The sequence below is a fragment of the Nipponia nippon genome, unplaced genomic scaffold (genome assembly GCF_047370975.1).
Source record: "Nipponia nippon isolate SJK-2023a ecotype South Korea unplaced genomic scaffold, ASM4737097v1 scaffold_1, whole genome shotgun sequence".
In the NCBI taxonomy this organism is placed as follows: Eukaryota; Metazoa; Chordata; class Aves; order Pelecaniformes; family Threskiornithidae; genus Nipponia; species Nipponia nippon.
In genome coordinates this window covers 50,159,608-50,178,591 of record NW_028262290.1, presented here as the reverse complement: position 1 = coordinate 50,178,591, position 18,984 = coordinate 50,159,608, and the positions used below count along the sequence as shown (strand labels likewise).

At 42.7% G+C, this 18,984-nt stretch overlaps 1 protein-coding gene across 9 annotated transcripts in view; it reads right to left on the bottom strand.

Moving 5' to 3' along the window:
* Positions 1-4,043: 4,043 nt before the first annotated feature.
* Positions 4,044-18,984, bottom strand: part of KCTD1 (potassium channel tetramerization domain containing 1) — a 110,521-nt gene continuing 95,580 nt past the window's right edge. For all 9 annotated transcript variants that reach the window (XM_087754606.1, XM_087754614.1, XM_087754579.1 and 6 more), the window contains exons 3-5: positions 10,493-10,637; positions 7,893-8,198; positions 4,044-6,298 (exon numbers count right to left, since the gene is read on the bottom strand). In XM_087754606.1, coding sequence (XP_087610732.1) covers positions 6,140-6,298; positions 7,893-8,198; positions 10,493-10,637 — 610 coding nt within the window. In that variant the 3' untranslated portion in view covers positions 4,044-6,139. The remainder of the gene's footprint in view (positions 6,299-7,892; positions 8,199-10,492; positions 10,638-18,984) is intronic.

The window sequence follows — 18,984 nt, the reverse complement described above, 5'->3', positions numbered from 1 at the left end:
TTTATTTCATTTATTTTTCCTCTCACTTGGGAAGAAATTAGAAGAAAAATCCCAAAGGTATATCAAGCCTAACATGGTTGTAGTGTTACTTTTTAAGCTTATTCAGACATCTCAGGGTCTGAAGTATTTGCTTGAACAGCCTGCAACTCTCAGCTTTAAAAACCATGTGTCATAGCACCTCACTGATTCCAGCCTCTTTCTGTACTGCAAGAGGGGTTGTGAAAGAAGGTGGCAGCGGAGCGTGACTCTTGAAGTGCAGCTTGCACCCGGCTGGTTCAAAGTCAAGCCTCTTCAGCCTCCCCAGCTGCAAGATGAGCTTATTGCTACCTTCTTCCCTTACAGGTAGAGAGATGCTTAATTGAAGGTTTGTACAAACCTTTGAAGAGCCCAAGCACTGCATTAGGGCCAAAACTATTACTCTTGAACTGCCCAGGCACAGCCCCAAGCAGAAGAAAACCAAGCCTCCTGAACTAGAGAAAGCGAGGGAAAGAAATGTTATTTATCTAGTAATAAATGTTTTTAATGTGAGCCACCCAGAGCTGAAGTATTTATTCAGAAGCGGCAGTGCTTAGCGAAATCACGACTACAGATCTTCAGAACTAGTGTTCACACTCTGGTGGTTTTGTCTTTTGTTTTTGCATTGAGTGTAATTGCTTGGAGGTTAATCAAATGAAATATCAGCCATCCATTGGTGATCCCTGCTAAGCGCCCTGGTTTGAACTAAAGCCAGAATGAGTGCAGTACATGAGTTTTGGGGACTTCAGCATGCGTAGCTTTTGTTTTAAGTCGATGCCCGAATCAAGGTGCGCTCTCGACAGGTCGCTGCCCTGCCCTTTTAGACTGCATCCTAATGGCGAGCAGGCAAGGCCAGGCATCCCAAGCTACACACTTTCCTCAGAAAAATTAATAACAACACTGACAAGCTACATAATAGAACAGAAGCTAGAAGACCATTTGGGGTTGTAGATGAGATCATTTATCAGTCCAGACTCCAGAGCAGAGACAGAAATCTCTCTCCCTCCATCTCTCCCCAGACCAGCAAGCCAGAGCTCTGCTCTGGGGACCAGGGAATGGGGCTCGCTGGGCTGGGCAAGGGCACCAACACCCCATGCTCCCTGAAGGGCACAAACCCAGACTGTTCACACCAGTGGCAGCCTCTTTGGAGAAAAGAGCTCATGGACATATAGTTTCAGTGAGGCTGAGAGAGAAAAGCCTGATTGAACCACGCTTCCTCTGACCTGCAGCGGAAAATACTGTATTTTTTGGAAGCAACGCTCAACAGAGATGAAGTACAGTTGCTGTCCATGCAACAGTACGAAGAGCCAATTACCACGCCACACCTCTTCTCATAATCCCTAAATTAAACTAATCTATAATTCAGCTCATAACTTGGGTGTGGGGCAGGTTCACTATGAATACAGAGGGCAGAAGATGGGATCTGGCCCATAATATCTGACATCGGTTGAAAAATTATATACTCTTCCTTATTTTAGGTGCACAGGACTCAATAACGTATTAAATAAATCCCTAGTCAAAAGACATGTGAAGAAAATCACAGACTGAAGGAAAAGTGGACTTTTCCCCATCTGTCAGAGGACACCTCCATTTCTGGAGCTCACACCCTTGCACAAACAGAGGATGCTTCAGCAGGCTAGCACTAGGGTTTCCCCCCAGCACGGACGTTAGCATCCTGGTTACCAGCTAGCAGCGCTAGCTCAGCTTACAAGGGGATGAATTTTTTTGCTATGTGCCTGCATCTTTTTTTTGGAAGAGGGGTAGGGATACAATTTTAGCAGTTTCAATCTCAAATAGATGATCCCAAATGCTAAGTCAGTTTTGGGGTCTTCAATAACCAGATCAATGAGATGGCAGCCAAAGCCAACACAGGGACCTGATGCAACATATTGATTTTTGGTGGTGGCGATCCCTCCAGACCCTCAAGAAATAATAAACCACTCAAACTGAAATCTGAGAAAAAGCAACTGGTCTACAGGCCCTGAGGATATCTTCGTTTCATTTCCACTGTAAATAAACCTCAGGCAGCAAGAATGCCTACATACAAATAACAGTTGTCCCTAGAAATAATTCATAATATAGAATTCCACAGTCAAGAAATGACAGACAGAAATAAATGCTTTTATTTCTCTGAAAAACTGGCCATTGGTCAATAAAAATTCTTTTCTCAACCCCCAAAATCAAACCCTTCCAAAATCAAATCCTTCCCCAAAAATGTGAACATTAAAGAAAAATGCACTTGACAAGTCATTTGGGTGACGGTAAAAACCCTGTAATTAATATAGCAATTGATTTTTAAAGGTTGCTGCAAAAAATTATGTTCATGAACAAAATGTTTCTCTTCAAATTGAAATCAGTGCCTGTTTAGCATGAAGAAAAATAATTGAATGGGTGGCTCAGCTCTCATGTTTTCAGAGGGTAGTAGGTTGTCCCCATTGGATTTTGTTATGGATTCTATCAGGCATGAAAAAAACAATGCCTCAACTATACCTGCTTGTACCAATCAAGCACTGAAATGACCAGCTTGGCAATGGAGGGGAAAAACATTCACTGGGCCAGACTACCTGGCCAATAAGTACCTGGAGACAGAACAACTTAGCAGCACCTACTTACAAGTAGTGCTTCTGGAAAGAGATTAACCCAGTGACTAAGCAGGACTTCGCTTTCTCCAGAGCAGGGTAAATTAACTCAGTCTTCAATGGGACACTCACAGTTTAAAGGTTCATCCAAGTGCATCAGGATCCATACTTACATTACGTAGCTGTTTGGTACATTAGGGAGGCAACAGGGGAAGAATTAAACCCCGAGTCGATGGTTATTGCAGAAATCCAGCATTCACGTTACCAAAGGGTGAAGACCCAGTTCCTCTGCCTGTGTCTCATTCTGGGAAGGGGCGTGAGGTGGCATCTGCAATCTCTGCATGTTCACAGCAGTTCTCCTGGCAGCTGCTTAACTAAGTTGCTGAAGTACAATGTTGGCAGCTACTGTTCACTGCAGCTCTTCCTCTTGTTATTAAATACAGCACCACTGATAGCATAAAATGGAGTCATACTTTTTAATAAAAAATTAGATAAATTTAGCTATTGTACATGTCAAAATTACTAACCCCCAGAAAAGAGCTGACCATAATCGGGTTGTCCTTAGTCCCCCCCACTCTCCCCTTCCTGGATATATTGCTCATTTGTCTGTTGATCAGTTTTTCTAAAGAACATTTTAAAAACACATGGTTACAAGCCTCAGTTGCAAACAGGACTAATCTCATTTGCGCTCTAAAAACTACGTCTAGCTTATATTCCTGCATACATTTTTCAGCAGCCATGGCTTTCTTTATTCATGACCTCTTACTCCATAACCACACCATAATTGCAGTGACATTTACATTCAGGGTCTCAGAGTGATTTTTGACTCCATCAACAACGAACGGTGGGAGGGTGACCAGCCAGTTGGGGATTTGGGAGGAGCACAAAGGTATCCTCTATGTCATTGAGTTGGACAGGTACGTGCTGAGCAAGCAAAACCGCCGGCCAAGCACAGCCTGTGGCTTTGGGACCAACGCAACAAAAAGCATTAGTGGCAAAGCTCCTCACCCTCCACACCCAGCCTGTGCAAAGGCTGCGGGCGGCACGGGTGCTGCCAGCGCTGAGGCAGGCGCTGCAGGGCCAATTTCAGGGCTGCTGATGCTCCTGGCCAGGCTACCTGCTGGCCAAGTAGTGGGGAGCAGGGAAAGGAGCCACAGCCCACCGGCTCCAGCCTGCACCGGAGCACGTGCCCATACATAAACATGGTGGCTAGCAGGGCAGGTCTGGATTTGAGAGTACCTTTGGGCTTAACAGACAGTATAAACATATCTCCAGGTACACTGCGGAAGCCCCAGAAAGTGAGGCTCCACCTGGAAATACAGGGAGGGTTTCTGCAGCACACAGTCTCTGAAACATCAGGTCACACTGGTAACCCCTGTGCTCTCAACCCATGGGGACTGACATCTTTTTCAACATCACAAATTTCATACCACTTCCAACAGCTTGAAGATCTGTTAAAAATATTTATTTCCCAGGATTTTAGCTTTCTGTCTTCTATGCAAACTAACAACCAAATTGTGGGCAGTAAGAACAAGCATTTGTTTATTTTGTAAGAGGACTACTTGCTGCTAATTGAAAAGAAGCATTTTCAATGAGGCAGCTGTTTCAGTACTGTGAATAGACAGATCAGCATCACATTGAAGATCTAATAACCCGCTAATGAACCTTAATTTTTGGAGCCCCCTCCCTCACACATTTCCACATTTCTATAATTTCAAAACCATTGATATGTGCTGCCAGAGAGTTAAGTATGCCCTCTGACATCTTTTAATAAAAACCAGAAAAATGGTAGCATTTTTTTTAGTTATCAGACTATATTAAAAACCTTGTTACATGTATTTAACAATTTCTTTTTTTCTTTTCTTAAATAAATAGCAAAGTGTCACCAAAATGAATGGAACACCGGCACCATTGCGTCGATAGAAACTTCCATACTAGGATGAATACACAGTCATGTTCTGGAATATTGCATAAAAAGATACTTTGGAGGAAAGATGGTGGTTGCTGGTGCATCTTAGGTGGTGAAAGCATCAACTTGTGAACGGTCTGTGCAGCGGTATCGTGATGTGATGCCTTTGCAAAATCTCACCAGCCCGAACCAGGTGGCTGCAGAGGTGGCCTTGGTGAGACTCTGCAAGTGAACAACTTGCAGGACATCTACGCAGGACATCGACTTACCGCCTGCTATCAAGAGCAACGCAGCCGATGGCGTAACACGAAGGGCTGACCATCTCACCCTCTAGGCAGAAGAACACGAGCTTTAAACGAGGGAAACGAACAACATTAAAAACAAACAGGCTGGCTAACACTCAGCAGGGCAAGGGCTGGGAGAGTTGAAGCTGCCAACTCCTTAGTCAAGAGGGAAGGATGCAACTATTGACCGTTACATTGAAGGTTACAGAACCAGGTGTCATTTTTTGACGGGTTTCCCTGGGTTGAGCTGGTGTTATTTTCAAGTTTGACCAACAGCCTCTCTTCAAACCGGGACAAAGCTTAAAAAGGACAGCACTGAAGGAAGACCAGCAACCTGCGGCACACCAGACAGATCCCGCAACAGCGTCTGCTGCCTTTAACTCACTCCACCATGCGCGGGCAGCGCCGCCCGCCCGCTGCCTGCCAGAGCGGCCACCACTTCACGCACTAGAGTGCAGTGAGCTAAATCCCACCTCTCTGCTTCTACTGGCTTAAATCAGACCCTTGTTACTTTAAACAGAGTTTATTGTATTTAATACATTATAAAATTTGAAAAAATTGTAGGAAAGCAGCAGATTCAAACCAGAGCATCTCTACCAAATATTAATTATTCTGGCCCCCTTTGAAAAAACACAAAACAAAACAAACAACAAAAAAATTCATTCAAAAGAAAAGTTAACCTTTCACATCTGTGAGGGCAGACAAAAAGTGTGCGACTTCTGTACAAACTACATTTAAAATTTCAGTCGACTATCTTTCCAACGCAATGGATGGTTGTCTCCTGAACACCTGCCCATCCACCTCTAAAAAAGACAGACATAAACCTCCATATGCAAATAAAGTTGAGTCAAGGTGTGTACACCACTAAAAAGTGGATGGCTGTTTGGCAATGGAAAATGGGTGAAGAGTAGTCTATGTATCCCCCAATGGTAATGGCTTGTACACCGTTAAGTGGGCCCGAGTAAGGCCTAGGACACTTAATGGCCATCACAGCACCAACCTCATCTACCACTTTTTTGTTGTTGCATTTCCTACCCTTTGACATATACATACATATATATATGTACATACATACATATACATACATATTTTTTTATATATGTGTGTGTGTGTGTGTTTTCTTTTACACCTTGAGGTTATTATTATTATTACTACTATTCCAAATGTTCCCATATGAATTCAGGTGTGGTCTCTATATTTGATATAAATGTGTCTTTTATTCAATTTTAGTTCCAGGACTTGTTTGGAGTCCAAACTGAACATGAAACGTCCCCCCCCCCCTTTTTTTTTCCTCTCTCTTTTTTCTTTTTTTTCTTTTTTTTTTTTTTTTTGCATAAAGAAACATGTCCATTTTAGTCCAGAGGCTCTTGCTTTATTCGAATGACGGAGGGTGCACGAGATGTCCTTCTGAGTTCTCGTCTCAGTACGTATTCACTGAATTGGGAAGAGTCCACCCCACCTCCACATGAGCCAACAATCTCAAACCCTCTTTGCTGTAACCTCTCAAGTACCTGCAAAAAAAGAGGAAACAAACACCAATGTATACATAAATAAACAGACTATTTGCTGTCCGAGGATGATAACTGCTGTTTTCAAATGGATTCAGCTAGGAAACAAAAGTGGTTACGCAGATCCGCTAACTGGTTTCCTCAGCTTCATTGTACTGGACTGATTTTTGCTGACTTTGGCCACTGAGCAATACGAAAAATGAAGAAAAACATGTTTTATTTTTTTAGTACTGTCAACAAATCCAGTATTCTTTTAGCCACGGAAACATGCCTGAAAAAACGCATTCTCTGCTTCACAAAATTTACAATACAAAAGTGCAAATAGAGGATTGCGCAGCAGATACCAGAGGTTGCTGAGCAAACACCTCAACTAAATCATGACATGGCAGATACTGCAGTCATAATTTCAGAAAAGTTACCATCATGTTTTCTAGACATTTAAAAACCAACCGCGACTACGAAGGTTTGTGGCTATGGTTACCTGTGGTAAAACCTGGGACCTTTTAACTTTAATTATGGGACTAACGAGTTCTACCTTCTTTCCTCCCTTTTCACAACCTGGGTGTTTGTTCCAGTGGCAAAAAGAAAAAAAGGAAACAAAACAAAACAAAAAAAAACACAAGGAAAAAAGAAGAGTCAGGCAGGCCTCTCGGAGTGGCAGGGGGATGTGCCCAACACACCTCACCCAACAAATGATGGTACAAAGACCTCAGCTCCCAGCTCCAGGCTGCTAAGAACACGGTCTCCTTCCACACCACTATTCCACTATTTTTTTTTTTTTTTTCAGTTACCCATGTTCTTGCTGGGTTACTGTAACTGCAGGGCTGAGGCATTCTTTCCCTTTTTTATACTCCTTGCTACTTTTATCATAATCTTTATCTGTTCTGCTGCCTGGGCTTCCTTCACCTCACTTGTGAAGGAGACTCTTCCAGGGCTTCACCAGGGCCAGCTGTGATGGCCACCAGCCCCAAATGGGGGCTGAAGCTCCCGCACCCTGCCGGACGTGGGACCCTCTGTCCGGCACGACCAGACCTCACTGGGGTTGTGCTGGGAGCAGGTGCCTACTTAGTCTTTCCCAGCTGTTTCACCAATTAGCAAATGGGCTTGCATGTGTGTTGGGACAGCAAGGGCAAGCAGAGCAGCAGAAGGCTGCAGAGGACTGGGATGGGGGGAGAAGCAAGCCGTAGTTTAAAAACGCTTAAAACAAGACATGCCATGCCTTTACATGTATTGCTTCAGGTCGGCAAAATACCCGAGCACGGCTAATTGCACAGCAGACAAATCTCAAAAAGGAGGGGGTGGGAAAAGAGACTCGGAAACAACCATCAGGACATCTGTGCAATTTTTGTTTACCTTGATCTTTAGCTTTTAACAATATAAGCCAAAATCCCCCCAAAATGTCTCAGTTTGCTCTCAAAGAGATTTGGTGATGATACATGTGAATTAAGTCGAGAAAGCAGCCCTAACCCATAGAAGTAAATAACTAGGTCACAGCCTCCAGCTGATTTTGTTCACCAAAACGCTCCAGTGACAGGGTCAACCCACTGGTACCTGGCCAGCAGGCTCCCTTCCAAAAAATGCATACGTGACTTCCTACCTGAACTGAGTTGAGGTGACAGTATCCGTTCAGTGGAAATCGGATGACATGCGTCGAGTCGTGATTCCAGCCAGCGTTGACAGAATTACACATCACGTCACCGATTTCTGGAAACACTTCTTCTATCAATGACTTATCGCCACTTAGTGTAATCCTCTCTCCAAGATCTGGGGCAACTCGCACCACCAGGCACTCACAAGACTTTGAGAAGCGGCCACTCTCCCGGTCCTGTTTCCACCTTTCCATCTCTCCTAGCATGGGCTGAAGCTGGAAATACTTTGCTTCTTCATATAACAAACTGTAATCCTGAAAGACACATATATTACTGTACACAATTAAGAAAGAGCCATTGCTAATGTACCGCTTAATGTATACGGTTATTCAGGCTAACGCTGCTGTAGATCTGGAACCCTTCAGTCATAGTTCATAATTACTGGGTAGGAAGGTGCAATAAAATAACAGTGCAAGCAAAAAATAACCATCAGCCACTTGAAACAGACTGGGCATAGCAGCACTTGTGAGGGGAGGGGGAGGCTATGCTTGCCCAACTTCCTTCTGCTATGGAATAATCCAGGCAAAAATCCCACTTTTCCCCATATTTTATCCCCATAGTGATGTCATAGAGTAATGACCTCATTGAACAGATGGAACAAAATTCAATCAGGATTCAGAAAATTCATCACTAGGATCCATCACGTCTTACAGCAATACTAGCAGGCATTGTAACAGGTATAAGAATGTAAATGAGGGAGCCTGCAATGATTCTTAGTGTAAAACGATCCAGATATTTGCATAATGGATTGCACATATTACTGCATTTTAAAAATTAAGTATTTTTTAATACCTCCCCATTTTGCCAACAGTATTGTTTACCACATTGTCTCAAACACCAGAGCAGAAAGAATGCATTTCTAAGCACAGCCAGTACAGAAGTAATTTAGAACTGATGATCTGGAGTCTGTCTACTGCCATTTTTTAAATTAAAAAAAAAAAATCTTGTTTTTCTAGGTTTAAGAGCATAAGACCATTTAGAAAATACGTATACAGAGAAAAGCAATACATGAGAATTAGGGAAGACCGAGAAATAGAATGACGACAAGAGAAGACTGCTATCAATATGGCCCTGAATTTGAGCTAGAAACCAAATACTTGATGAGAATGGAACACCTAAATCATGCTCAAAATACTGCTCACATTTAATGTGTAACAAAAAAGTCACCTAATCTATATGTTTCTAAGAAACAAGGACCGCTGTTCATTTTAAGCACTCATCTTTTGGACACCTTAAAGTATAACTGGGAAGGACACCCCTTTGAACATCATGTTGGATGGTTGAACTTGCCAGGAGTTACATTTTTAATTTCAGCACAGCTACTGTGTATTTATGTGTTTAAAAGGCTCTGCATATATAGCTTCTTAATACTGCATGGAAGGTGGCTTTTCCTTTTTCTATATTTCTGACTACCCTCAGGGCAAACGCTGAGCGCGGCACAAAGCCATGCTAAGGCTTGAAAAGAGGAATGTGGTGCTTATTGGCTAGGCCCAAACTCCCATGTTATTCAGGCAGGTTTACCCTTGTCACGCATGGGAGAAGTAAGTATGCATCTACAGCAGATGATTCAAAGGTTGCCGCAATGTGGCTCTTGAACTCCACCTCACACCTATTATGCCCAAAACACTTGAAAATCTGTCTCAGATACGAGGGATAAAAGACTGCATGCCAGTGTGAACTGCTCTAACCCTTCCCCATCACCTCTCCTGTTCAATCTCAATTGCTGTATTTCCTACGGTGAACTAATGGCACAGCCAGCTACGCTGATATGCATTCATTAAGTAACGATAAAGATCTGTTCTGATTGCAACTGCGGGTCTCCAGCGCTCTCTTCGCTGACACCACATATACACCCACGTACCTACAAGCAGATAAACACAGAACATCACATGGAGTCTGAAGCTCTGCCTCTGTAGGCTAATGTCTAATGTGGTGATATACCACAAATTAAATTTGTTATTAAAAAGAAAAAAAAGCAGGCTCTTTAATAAAGTTTAAATAATAAACGTGGAACTATTCATCCCTGACTTCTCTAAAACTCCAAAATTAAACTTGCAGTATGCATTCAAGAGTCTGAGGGAGAAAATATTCTATGACTTAATGCTCAAATATTACCATGTGTGCAGTTTATTTTGTCAATACTGTGATTCCCACACCATTCTCTGAATTTCAGCATGGGAGTGGAAGCTGGAGCTGCTGCAATCAGAGGGGAAGCATAAAAGCGGATGAGAGGACAAGTAATCAGCACAGCTCACGAGCAGTCGGTTCCAGATTGTAACATCCTTTCCATCTCCATCAGCATCCTACAATATTTAATTTCTTTAGGTCAAACATGGCAAGGTTGCTCCATTATGCTATAGCCAGGAGGGGAAAATTTAATATTGATGCCACCTTAGCAACCCCACACTTACTTCTGCCACGTACCTGAAATCAAACACCATACCCTATACAAGTCCCATCGCCCCACCTAAGGCTCTGTTTTGACTACACGCCAGATACTTGCATTACCAAGGTACATGAAAAACACATGAGTCCCTTGAAATCTCACCTTGAAATCATCAGGAATGAGGAGTTTCGATGTCCTTAAAAAATTCAAGATATATCTGAACATCTGCCCATCTCTGTCGATGAAATAATGCTGCTTGAGACTGTCGAGAACAATGGGCTCCGTGCCATCAAAAAGCCGGCCGATTCTGGAGAGAAAACAAGAGGCAAGCGGCAGGGTCAGACCAAGCTCGGCTCAGCAGCCGCTCAAACAGCCCAACGCTGCAAAACCCCCTCGTGCCGACTTCACCAAAGCAGCTCTGCAGCTCTGCTTTGTAACAAAAAGGGCTGGTTTCAAACCACGATTTAAGCTGCATGTTTTCCAGCACAGCCTCAGAAACTTCTCAGTTGCATAGCTGGGGAGGTGGAGGGGAAGCAGCCGGGGCAGGAGCCTCTCGCACCAGCCTCACTGCCCAAATCCGCGTCTTGTGAGATGACACCCCCTCGATTATTTTGGACACCTCTCTTGATAGCCCCCATCAGCAAACCCCATCCCCCCAGATGCACCAACCCCCTTGATTGACTCCATTCTGCTTTCCCGGGGACTGCACGGTGAACCTGATTTAGTTTGGAAATTGCATTTGGGAAATGTGGTTTGGTTTTTTTTGGTTGGGTTTTTTTTGTTGTTGTTGTTTGCTTGGTTTCTGTTTTTAAACCCAGTTCATTTTTCAGATGCCATTTACTGCAACCAACACTTGGGCAGGCACAGCCGAGGGGGCAGCACATTGTGGGAATAAGTAGGTGGGGATACAAAGGTTATAACATTTCAATGCAAGATAATGATTTCACAGTAAAAATTAACTGTTTGTTGCAGGTATCAATTAACACACTCTAAAATAATCAGGAAAATCAGGCCTCAGTTTTTAGAGACCACCCACCGACCACCAGAACCACGCAGCCGCCTAGATAGCCTCCGCTTGCCAACAGTTCTTGCAATATCAACCGCTGGGTGCACACACGTTTTCTAGACGTGTTGCCTCACAAACCAGCTTTAGTTTGAGCAGTAGGAAGGGCTGAAAACACCAAACAAAACCCTTGCCAGAGTAACACGAAATACATGTTGTGTTTCTGCACCGGGGCGTTTCCAAAACGCTCCTGAGTCACTGGTGGTTTCCTAATGGAATCAGCAGGAGCGACTGGTAGGTTTGATTTCATGTGCCTGTTTATATGTCTGTATGTGCAATGTGGAAGTACTTTCTGATTCTTTCCAACACCAGAACTGTAAACAAAATGGTCTCGAAATAGCTTGCTTGCGATGCGTCACACGGACACTCCGTGTGAAATACTACCGACAATCTGGGAGGTGATTTTAGAGCCTTGTCACAACCTATTACGTTCAGCAATATTCTGCAGATTCTGCTTTTTCATTGTTTTAATGAAAAGGCTCATTCACATGTAGTTTTTGTCCCAATATAACCAATTTGTTTTGGGAACCAGCACAGTAAAACCTCTGCAGGCTACTAAAGAGCATACAGTAGCATCACCATACATCAGCATGGAGCTAGAGGGCCAACAGGCACTTTCGTTCCCTGACCACGCTCAGTTTGTGGCCTAGGTAAGGTACAAATCTGTCTTCTCAAGAAAAGGATACAGCAAGCAAAACAAACAGTCATGGCGCGCTATTTTTGTTATAGAAGAAGTGAAGAACCAAGCATTCCTCACCACCAGTAGAAAAAAAAACCCACCAAAAACTCTGAAGTGATCAGCCCTCCTGGCTGCACGAAGCATCCCAGGCCGAGAGACACCCCCAATCCATCAGCCAACAGAAGGGGATCTCCAGGAAAGGTTCAAAAGGCAAAAGACAGAAGCGGTTCCCAAAGAGGGGGAGATGGCAGGGCTTGCAGCAGGGTCTCGGGGAACTGCAGAGGGACAGGGCTCCAGGTGACCACACACCACTTCACACCCACAGCCATACACCCTCCCTTTGAAAATGGCACAGCCAACCCAAACGGAGTTTGAAGTGATGTCTGTGCCCGCAGCAGGGACCTCGGTAATACGCCCAGTAACAAGCTGTGAACAGAATACAAGTCTCATCTATTCTTTCTCACCAGCTGGGAGAGATGAAGACCAGGAAAGAAAGAAAATCCCATTAACCTCAACTGGCCATTTACAATTCTGTAGGAAATGACTGAATCAATTCAAATCGCATGAAATCAGTAACTTATAAGGAATTAAATATATTTTGCAGAATGATCAGGTACAAAGTATTTTTTTCAAAGCCATCCCTTTAAACAATTCAAGCTTTCTTCCTCAGATACTTGTTACTGCCTGCCCTGCTGCTCAAAATTTAAGCTGCAACAGGCCATATAATACAGGTTCCTGTTCACTAGGTGGATGAGTAACATTTATGTCTAATATGGATGCACTCGGCATTTAGAATTCATTTTCCCTTATACTCAAACACGTTGTCTTGGGATCTATCATGGAACTCGCACACAAAACATATATATTTGGTCAAGTCAGTCAGTACTGAAATGTATAATAGTAATTGATTTCTGCAATATTTTCCTAGTTCTAAATTACTACTCTAATTACATATTTACTGTGTTCCGCTCTGGGGCCCCCAACATACGAAGGACACGGACCTGTTGGAGCGGGTTCAGAGAAGGGCCACGAAAATGATCAGAGAGCTGGAGCACCTCTCCTATGAAGTCAGGCTGAGATTGTTGGGGTTGTTCAGCCTGGAGAAGAGAAGGGTCTGCGGAGACCTTATTGCAGTCTTCCAGTACCTGAAGGGGGCCTACAAGAAAGCTGGAGAGGGACTTTTTACAAAGGCATGTAGTGATAGGACAAGGGGGAATGGCTTTAAACTGAAAGAGGGTAGATTTAGATGAGATATAAGGAAGAAATTCCTCACTATGAGAGTAGTGAGGCACTGGAACAGGTTGCCCAGAGAAGCTGTGGATGCCTCAGCCCTGGAAGTGTTCAAGGCCAGGTCGGATGGGGCTTTGAGCAACCTGGTCTAGTGGAAGGTGTCCCTGCCCATGGCAGGGGGGTGGAAGTAGATGATCTTTAAGGTCCCTTCCAACCCAAACTATTATATGATTCTAGGATTTTAAACCTCTAGGCTTTTTGTCTTCATTTTATTAATTGTTTAGGAGAAGAACAAGATAGTATCAGAGGACGGAGTCTTCTGATAAACCCATAATTCTGACAGGAATGCACAACCATCAGGAGTGCTACCTGGGACCTGAAAGCCATTGGGTCTGGGCTGGAAGAGTTAACAGAAAGTGCTACCTTAGCGCACTGCTGCTTTGCAGCAGCAGCAAAAACAAGGAACTGCGAAGTCCCATTGCCCTTGAATCTGCTGCCAGGATCACTTTACAATACACAACTGCACTTTCACATGTTAAAACAGCTTTGGAAGGGTAGACCCGCAGCAGAGAGACTTCTGTAACCAAAATTAAAGCCTTTTTCCTTTTCAGGTGGGAAAATGTAGGTTCCAGCCTCCTACACGTGGCCTCCAGGGAAGGACTTCAGATAATATGGAATCCAAATCTGGTGGCATGGTCCTTCTCCTAAGCTGCATTTGCTACACCCTTCAGGAGAGGAGACTGGGCTATGCCAGGATCTAGGGAATGACCGATGCCTTCACCCTCCAGCCTCCCCCCGTACTCTTGAGCTCCTGGAAGCACAGTGGCAAGCTCTCTGCTGTGCCTCGCTTGGCAACTTCTCTATACAATAATATTTGAGTAACCATTCTCTCTGTCACTCATAGCTCCACTGTTACTCCTGCTTGGTCTCGCACTGCAATTCTAAATGCTTAAGAGACATCAATCCACTGGCACAAGAAGGGCCTGATAAGTTATGTTTATTATAATTTCACTTCCCAAGAAAACCTGAAAGATGTTTTTCCCCATCTCCTTCTTGACAACATTGGCTGATGATTGGCAAAAAGAACTTGTTTTTTTTTTTAAATGACAAATACATAACAGCTGAATGGATTTCCAAACAGGAAAGTGCTTTGAAGAAGGCTTGCAAAATACTCTTATAATTATATGCAGAATTAGCCAAATATCAAGGGTAAAGGATAAAAAAAACTGTAGTCCATTTACAAGAAGATGTACTTCTGAAATATTTAATTAAAACTAGCAGGCTGAAATTTTCTGTATATCAGGAAAATTAATGTCCCATGGGTTGAAAGTGCGACCTCCAATGGGTAATAATTAATGTCTGTGGCTTTAAGTATCATATTCCACTGCCAGAAATCAAATCCTTCAAGGGCTGAAAATATAACCAGTGGAAAACTCTGCTTTCATCAGAGAATTTGGTTTCACTTTAAGGACACAAAACAGGTACAGCTGCAAGCCTGGTTTTAGTGGCAGAAAACAATGGGAAGATGGCATTGCTTACAGGATTTCTCAGATTCTTCAGAAAGAAGTACTGTTTGTCAAGTATAAAAATACACTCAGTCTGCAGGAAAACTATATACATAGTGTAAGTGTTTATAACGTTGCGCTCTCAGTGTACAAATATTTATATATATTATTACACACAAAGAGAAAGACTTCTCCTTCAGTTGAGAATTTGAGAAAGCAGCAATAATTAGGAACAAGATAGACAATATTAACTAAACAAGTCAACTATTGCATGATTTTCTTAACACTAAGAAAAAAACCCCACAGTTCTGCAGATTGTTTTAGTGGCCTCAGTGGACAGAGCTAAAATTCATCCCTTTTGTAATCAAAGGGATACAAGGAACATGGAAAAGATGCAAGCTTTGATGTCTGCAAGAATATTGCATTACTTTCAATCTAAGGTGGAAATAAACCTTTTTTTTTCCTCTGAGAAAACAGATTCTTTATTATTGAATATATTCAGCATATTCTTTTTCATACTGTTGTCATTATCACAGGGCACTACTAACTCAAAACTCATTGAAAAATCTTTTCCAATAAACTATTTTCAAGAGTTCTAAGCTGACAGCTTTCCCTGCTCTCTCTGTCTTTCGCAGAACAACAAAAAAGGGAGGAAAACTGATGGTGTGAAGCCCTTTTAATAACCCAGCAGAGGGAACCATGCAGCAGCAAGAGCATTGGCGATGCCCTGGCACCCACAACCCCGTGCTAATGGCCGGGCAAGTAAGTAACGGCCTGGGACTCCACCAAGGTTGGATATTCAGTGGCCGGCAAGGGGCAAAGTACTCATGAAAACACATCTCTCTCCCTCCAATAATGAATGACATGGCAAAGGAAAAGCATTTTAGTTGAAATCTTACTCACCTGGTTGGAGCCACTGTGGCAAAGTGAGTTGGGGTTTCACACTTAAAAGGATAAGTGAATACAAGTTTTATTATTACATCATTATATTTATGTGGATAATGGGAATGCTTATTTAACACTCTGGGGTGTGTGGAGAGCGAGCTGGAATAGGCTTTTACTTTTTTTGCTCTGAGACTTTTTAGTCCACATTGTCCGTATTAATTTCTTTTCATTTTCTTTTACTGAATGCTCAAAGGCAATTTGCATAAGAGCCCATTATAAATTAGATCTCTTTAATGGTATGCTCATCTCATGGCTATTTAATTTTACCTCCTCGCATGTCTAAATTATATAATTTTGCACTGTCCCCTAGAAGCTAGTACATTTGAAGAGGTATCCACGCCAGGGACAAATGCTATCCTACCTAAACAGAGAACAACAAGGTTTCTATTCTTTTTTCAGAGAACCACTACATCAGTAACAACCTGCTCTTCTTTTTTGAATACCTCATGTCATTTGGATCCACAGTAACTGAATACCTAGCAATCTTTATAACTCTGCATAACAAAAGTTGGCTCATAAACATGATATAACAGAATACATTTGCAATTTTCAGGAACATATATTATGAAAACCGCATTTTAACCAAATACCCTGTCGTAATCTCTTGCTCTCAGTGCTATTATAATTTGTTCTTATCTCTTCCTCCTTACATTTAATTTAAGGTTTCATGTCCATGAGTCTCAGGAATTCCTTGGCACAGACAGTTCCTACATTATGAGAAGAGGCATGAATACAATGATTATAAAGCAAAGGTAACAGGGGAAATATGTATTAAAACCTAAAATCTCATTAAACCTTCTATAGAAAAGGTATTTATATAGAAGCCAAAATGACAGAGCAAGAAGGATGTACGGGAGGAGGTAGTAAAACATCAGCTCTTATGAGATTTAAAAGAAAATGTTACATGGCATTTTAAAGAACAGATAAATCCCATATACTGAGTAGAAGGATGTCAAACCTTTGTGGAAATATTTGCTAAAGATTAAAGAACTGAACCATTTACATGGAGATCATTTCAAACATCTTAAGATTGTTATTTGAGAATGGAAGCAACAGAAAAGGTGAGGGCAATCTCAGAGGGCTAATAAAACATTTAGAAGAAATTGAGATAGACAAGAAGTGGTGAATAGTCTTAAATGCAGAGTAAAGCATGTGAGGAGCAGATGGGAAGGATCTCAAATGATGAGGTGGTATCGTCAGGGAACGCATCAGAGACCAAAAAAAAAGAAACATGGGATTTGCTAAAACCTGCCTGAGCAGAGGCAGCACCAGGAACAGAGATGAAAGCAAATCAGGCATATTACAAAATTAACTAATAGTCATTGGATCCAACCCACATGGACAAACTGACACATTAACTGGAAAAGAATAAATTGCACAACACCGTGTAGTCATGTTGCAGGAATGCTACTTACACGAGAGTGAACTATGCCTTTCCATGCCGCAGATGAGCGTAGAGATGATGAGACGTGTAACTAACTGACAGCCGAACAAAAGAGGATATGTGGACCACAGGAAACATTGGGGTGAACTAAAAAAATGGATGGCTGAGGCTCCAGAAGTCAATAGCAACACCCTAATCTCTGTTTGTCTGAAAAGGAAGTTTTTCCAAGAAAAATTAAAACCTGTATTTTCCTTGCTTAACAGGTGATCTAGCTACCTAGGAGACTCACACCAGAAGTAATAATTACACTATGAAATACAGCTAATGCAGGAACTCCCCCGACGTACATAGCATACTGGTTGACAGCCTTATGGTGGGTGCAGGGTGCCTGAATGTCCAACAGAAGTAGGCCAAAAAACATAGGCTCTGTCACAGCCTTCTCCTGGGATGTTCAAACCCCCATTCCCAAACTCAGGACCATCATCCACCCAGACGCAAATGGCACTTGTAGAAATACTGACATTTTAGGAAAAAAAAAGGAATAAATACTTGGGATGGGATGTCAAGAGCTGGTGACTTATGGCCAGAAAACTATATCTGTGGGCAGATGGAAACAATCTCCCACATCGCACGACAGCAGCAAGGGTGAGGCCAGGAGAGCACTATCCCCAGACTGTGGATGATGGGCCAGGGAGTTTCTGTTTACCATATACCTGAAAATTGCAAATGTATTCTCTCTCTGCTCTGGTTCACCAAGGAGATACAGACAGATAAAAGGAACAGGCTGCAACCCAAATCTGCATCTTTTCACACAAGGCTGGGCAGGTAAGTGTTTTAAAGGCAATTTCAATACTGCAGCAGCCAAACCTCCTGAACCTCTAGATTGCATTACAGGCTTCAGATGTGGCTGAGAAGGGTCTGTCCTCTGCTCTCCAACCACTCCCCCACCCCAAACCAGGATCCTCATCCCCACAATCCCCATCACTTTGGACAAAGTGAGGTTCCTCCGTCCGACAGACATTGAAGTTGCTGACGCTTCCCAAGAAAACCCATCTATCCCTGACCCTCATAGTTTCGCTTGCCTCCAGATACCACGCACTCCCTCAAGCCCTTTTTCTACCATACAGACCAGTCTCCAGAAAACTTAAGTCTTGCAGTCCCCAAATAGGCTGTTCCTTCAGCCAAACCACTATCTACAGAGCGGTACCACAGCCTCTCTCTTCCTCTAGGACCCTGAGACACCTCTCTGACCAGCAGGCTTTCTGATCGGCCCACCCTGCACGCCAAGTCAAGGAGACTCCATCTCATCACGAGAGGCATTTTGCTTCAGCCATTTGTGAGGACATCAGGCAATGAGCAGCTACACACAACGGCTCACCTGCACACCCGCTGCTCCATAGCCCAAGCTTGACCACTGGTATTTTATGCTTTACAACACCATCTCTCCTTGATCTTTTTTTTCAGGCTCACTCACTCACTGCATATACCGGAGCAGACTGCAAGCCTTTAAGCCCCACATCTCCTACAGTGTTTGGTATCTTACAAATAAGTCCTTAAAAACTTTTTAGTTTTCCAGAGCATATCAAAACCACTTTTCCTAAAATCATTTAAACCAATGAAATGTTAAATCAATTATTCATGCAAATACTTTTTCCATCTCTGTTTTTTGTAACCAAGTTTTCTTGGCAATGATAACATTTCACAGAAAAATTAACAAATATTCTCTTTGCTTGCCAAGATAATTTTACTAAGCTTGAATCCAATTTCATTGAGGTATGTTATTTATGTTTTATCTTGAGGGAAGCTGCCTATTAAGTTAGTAGCAACCGTGTCCTTTTGCTTATGATA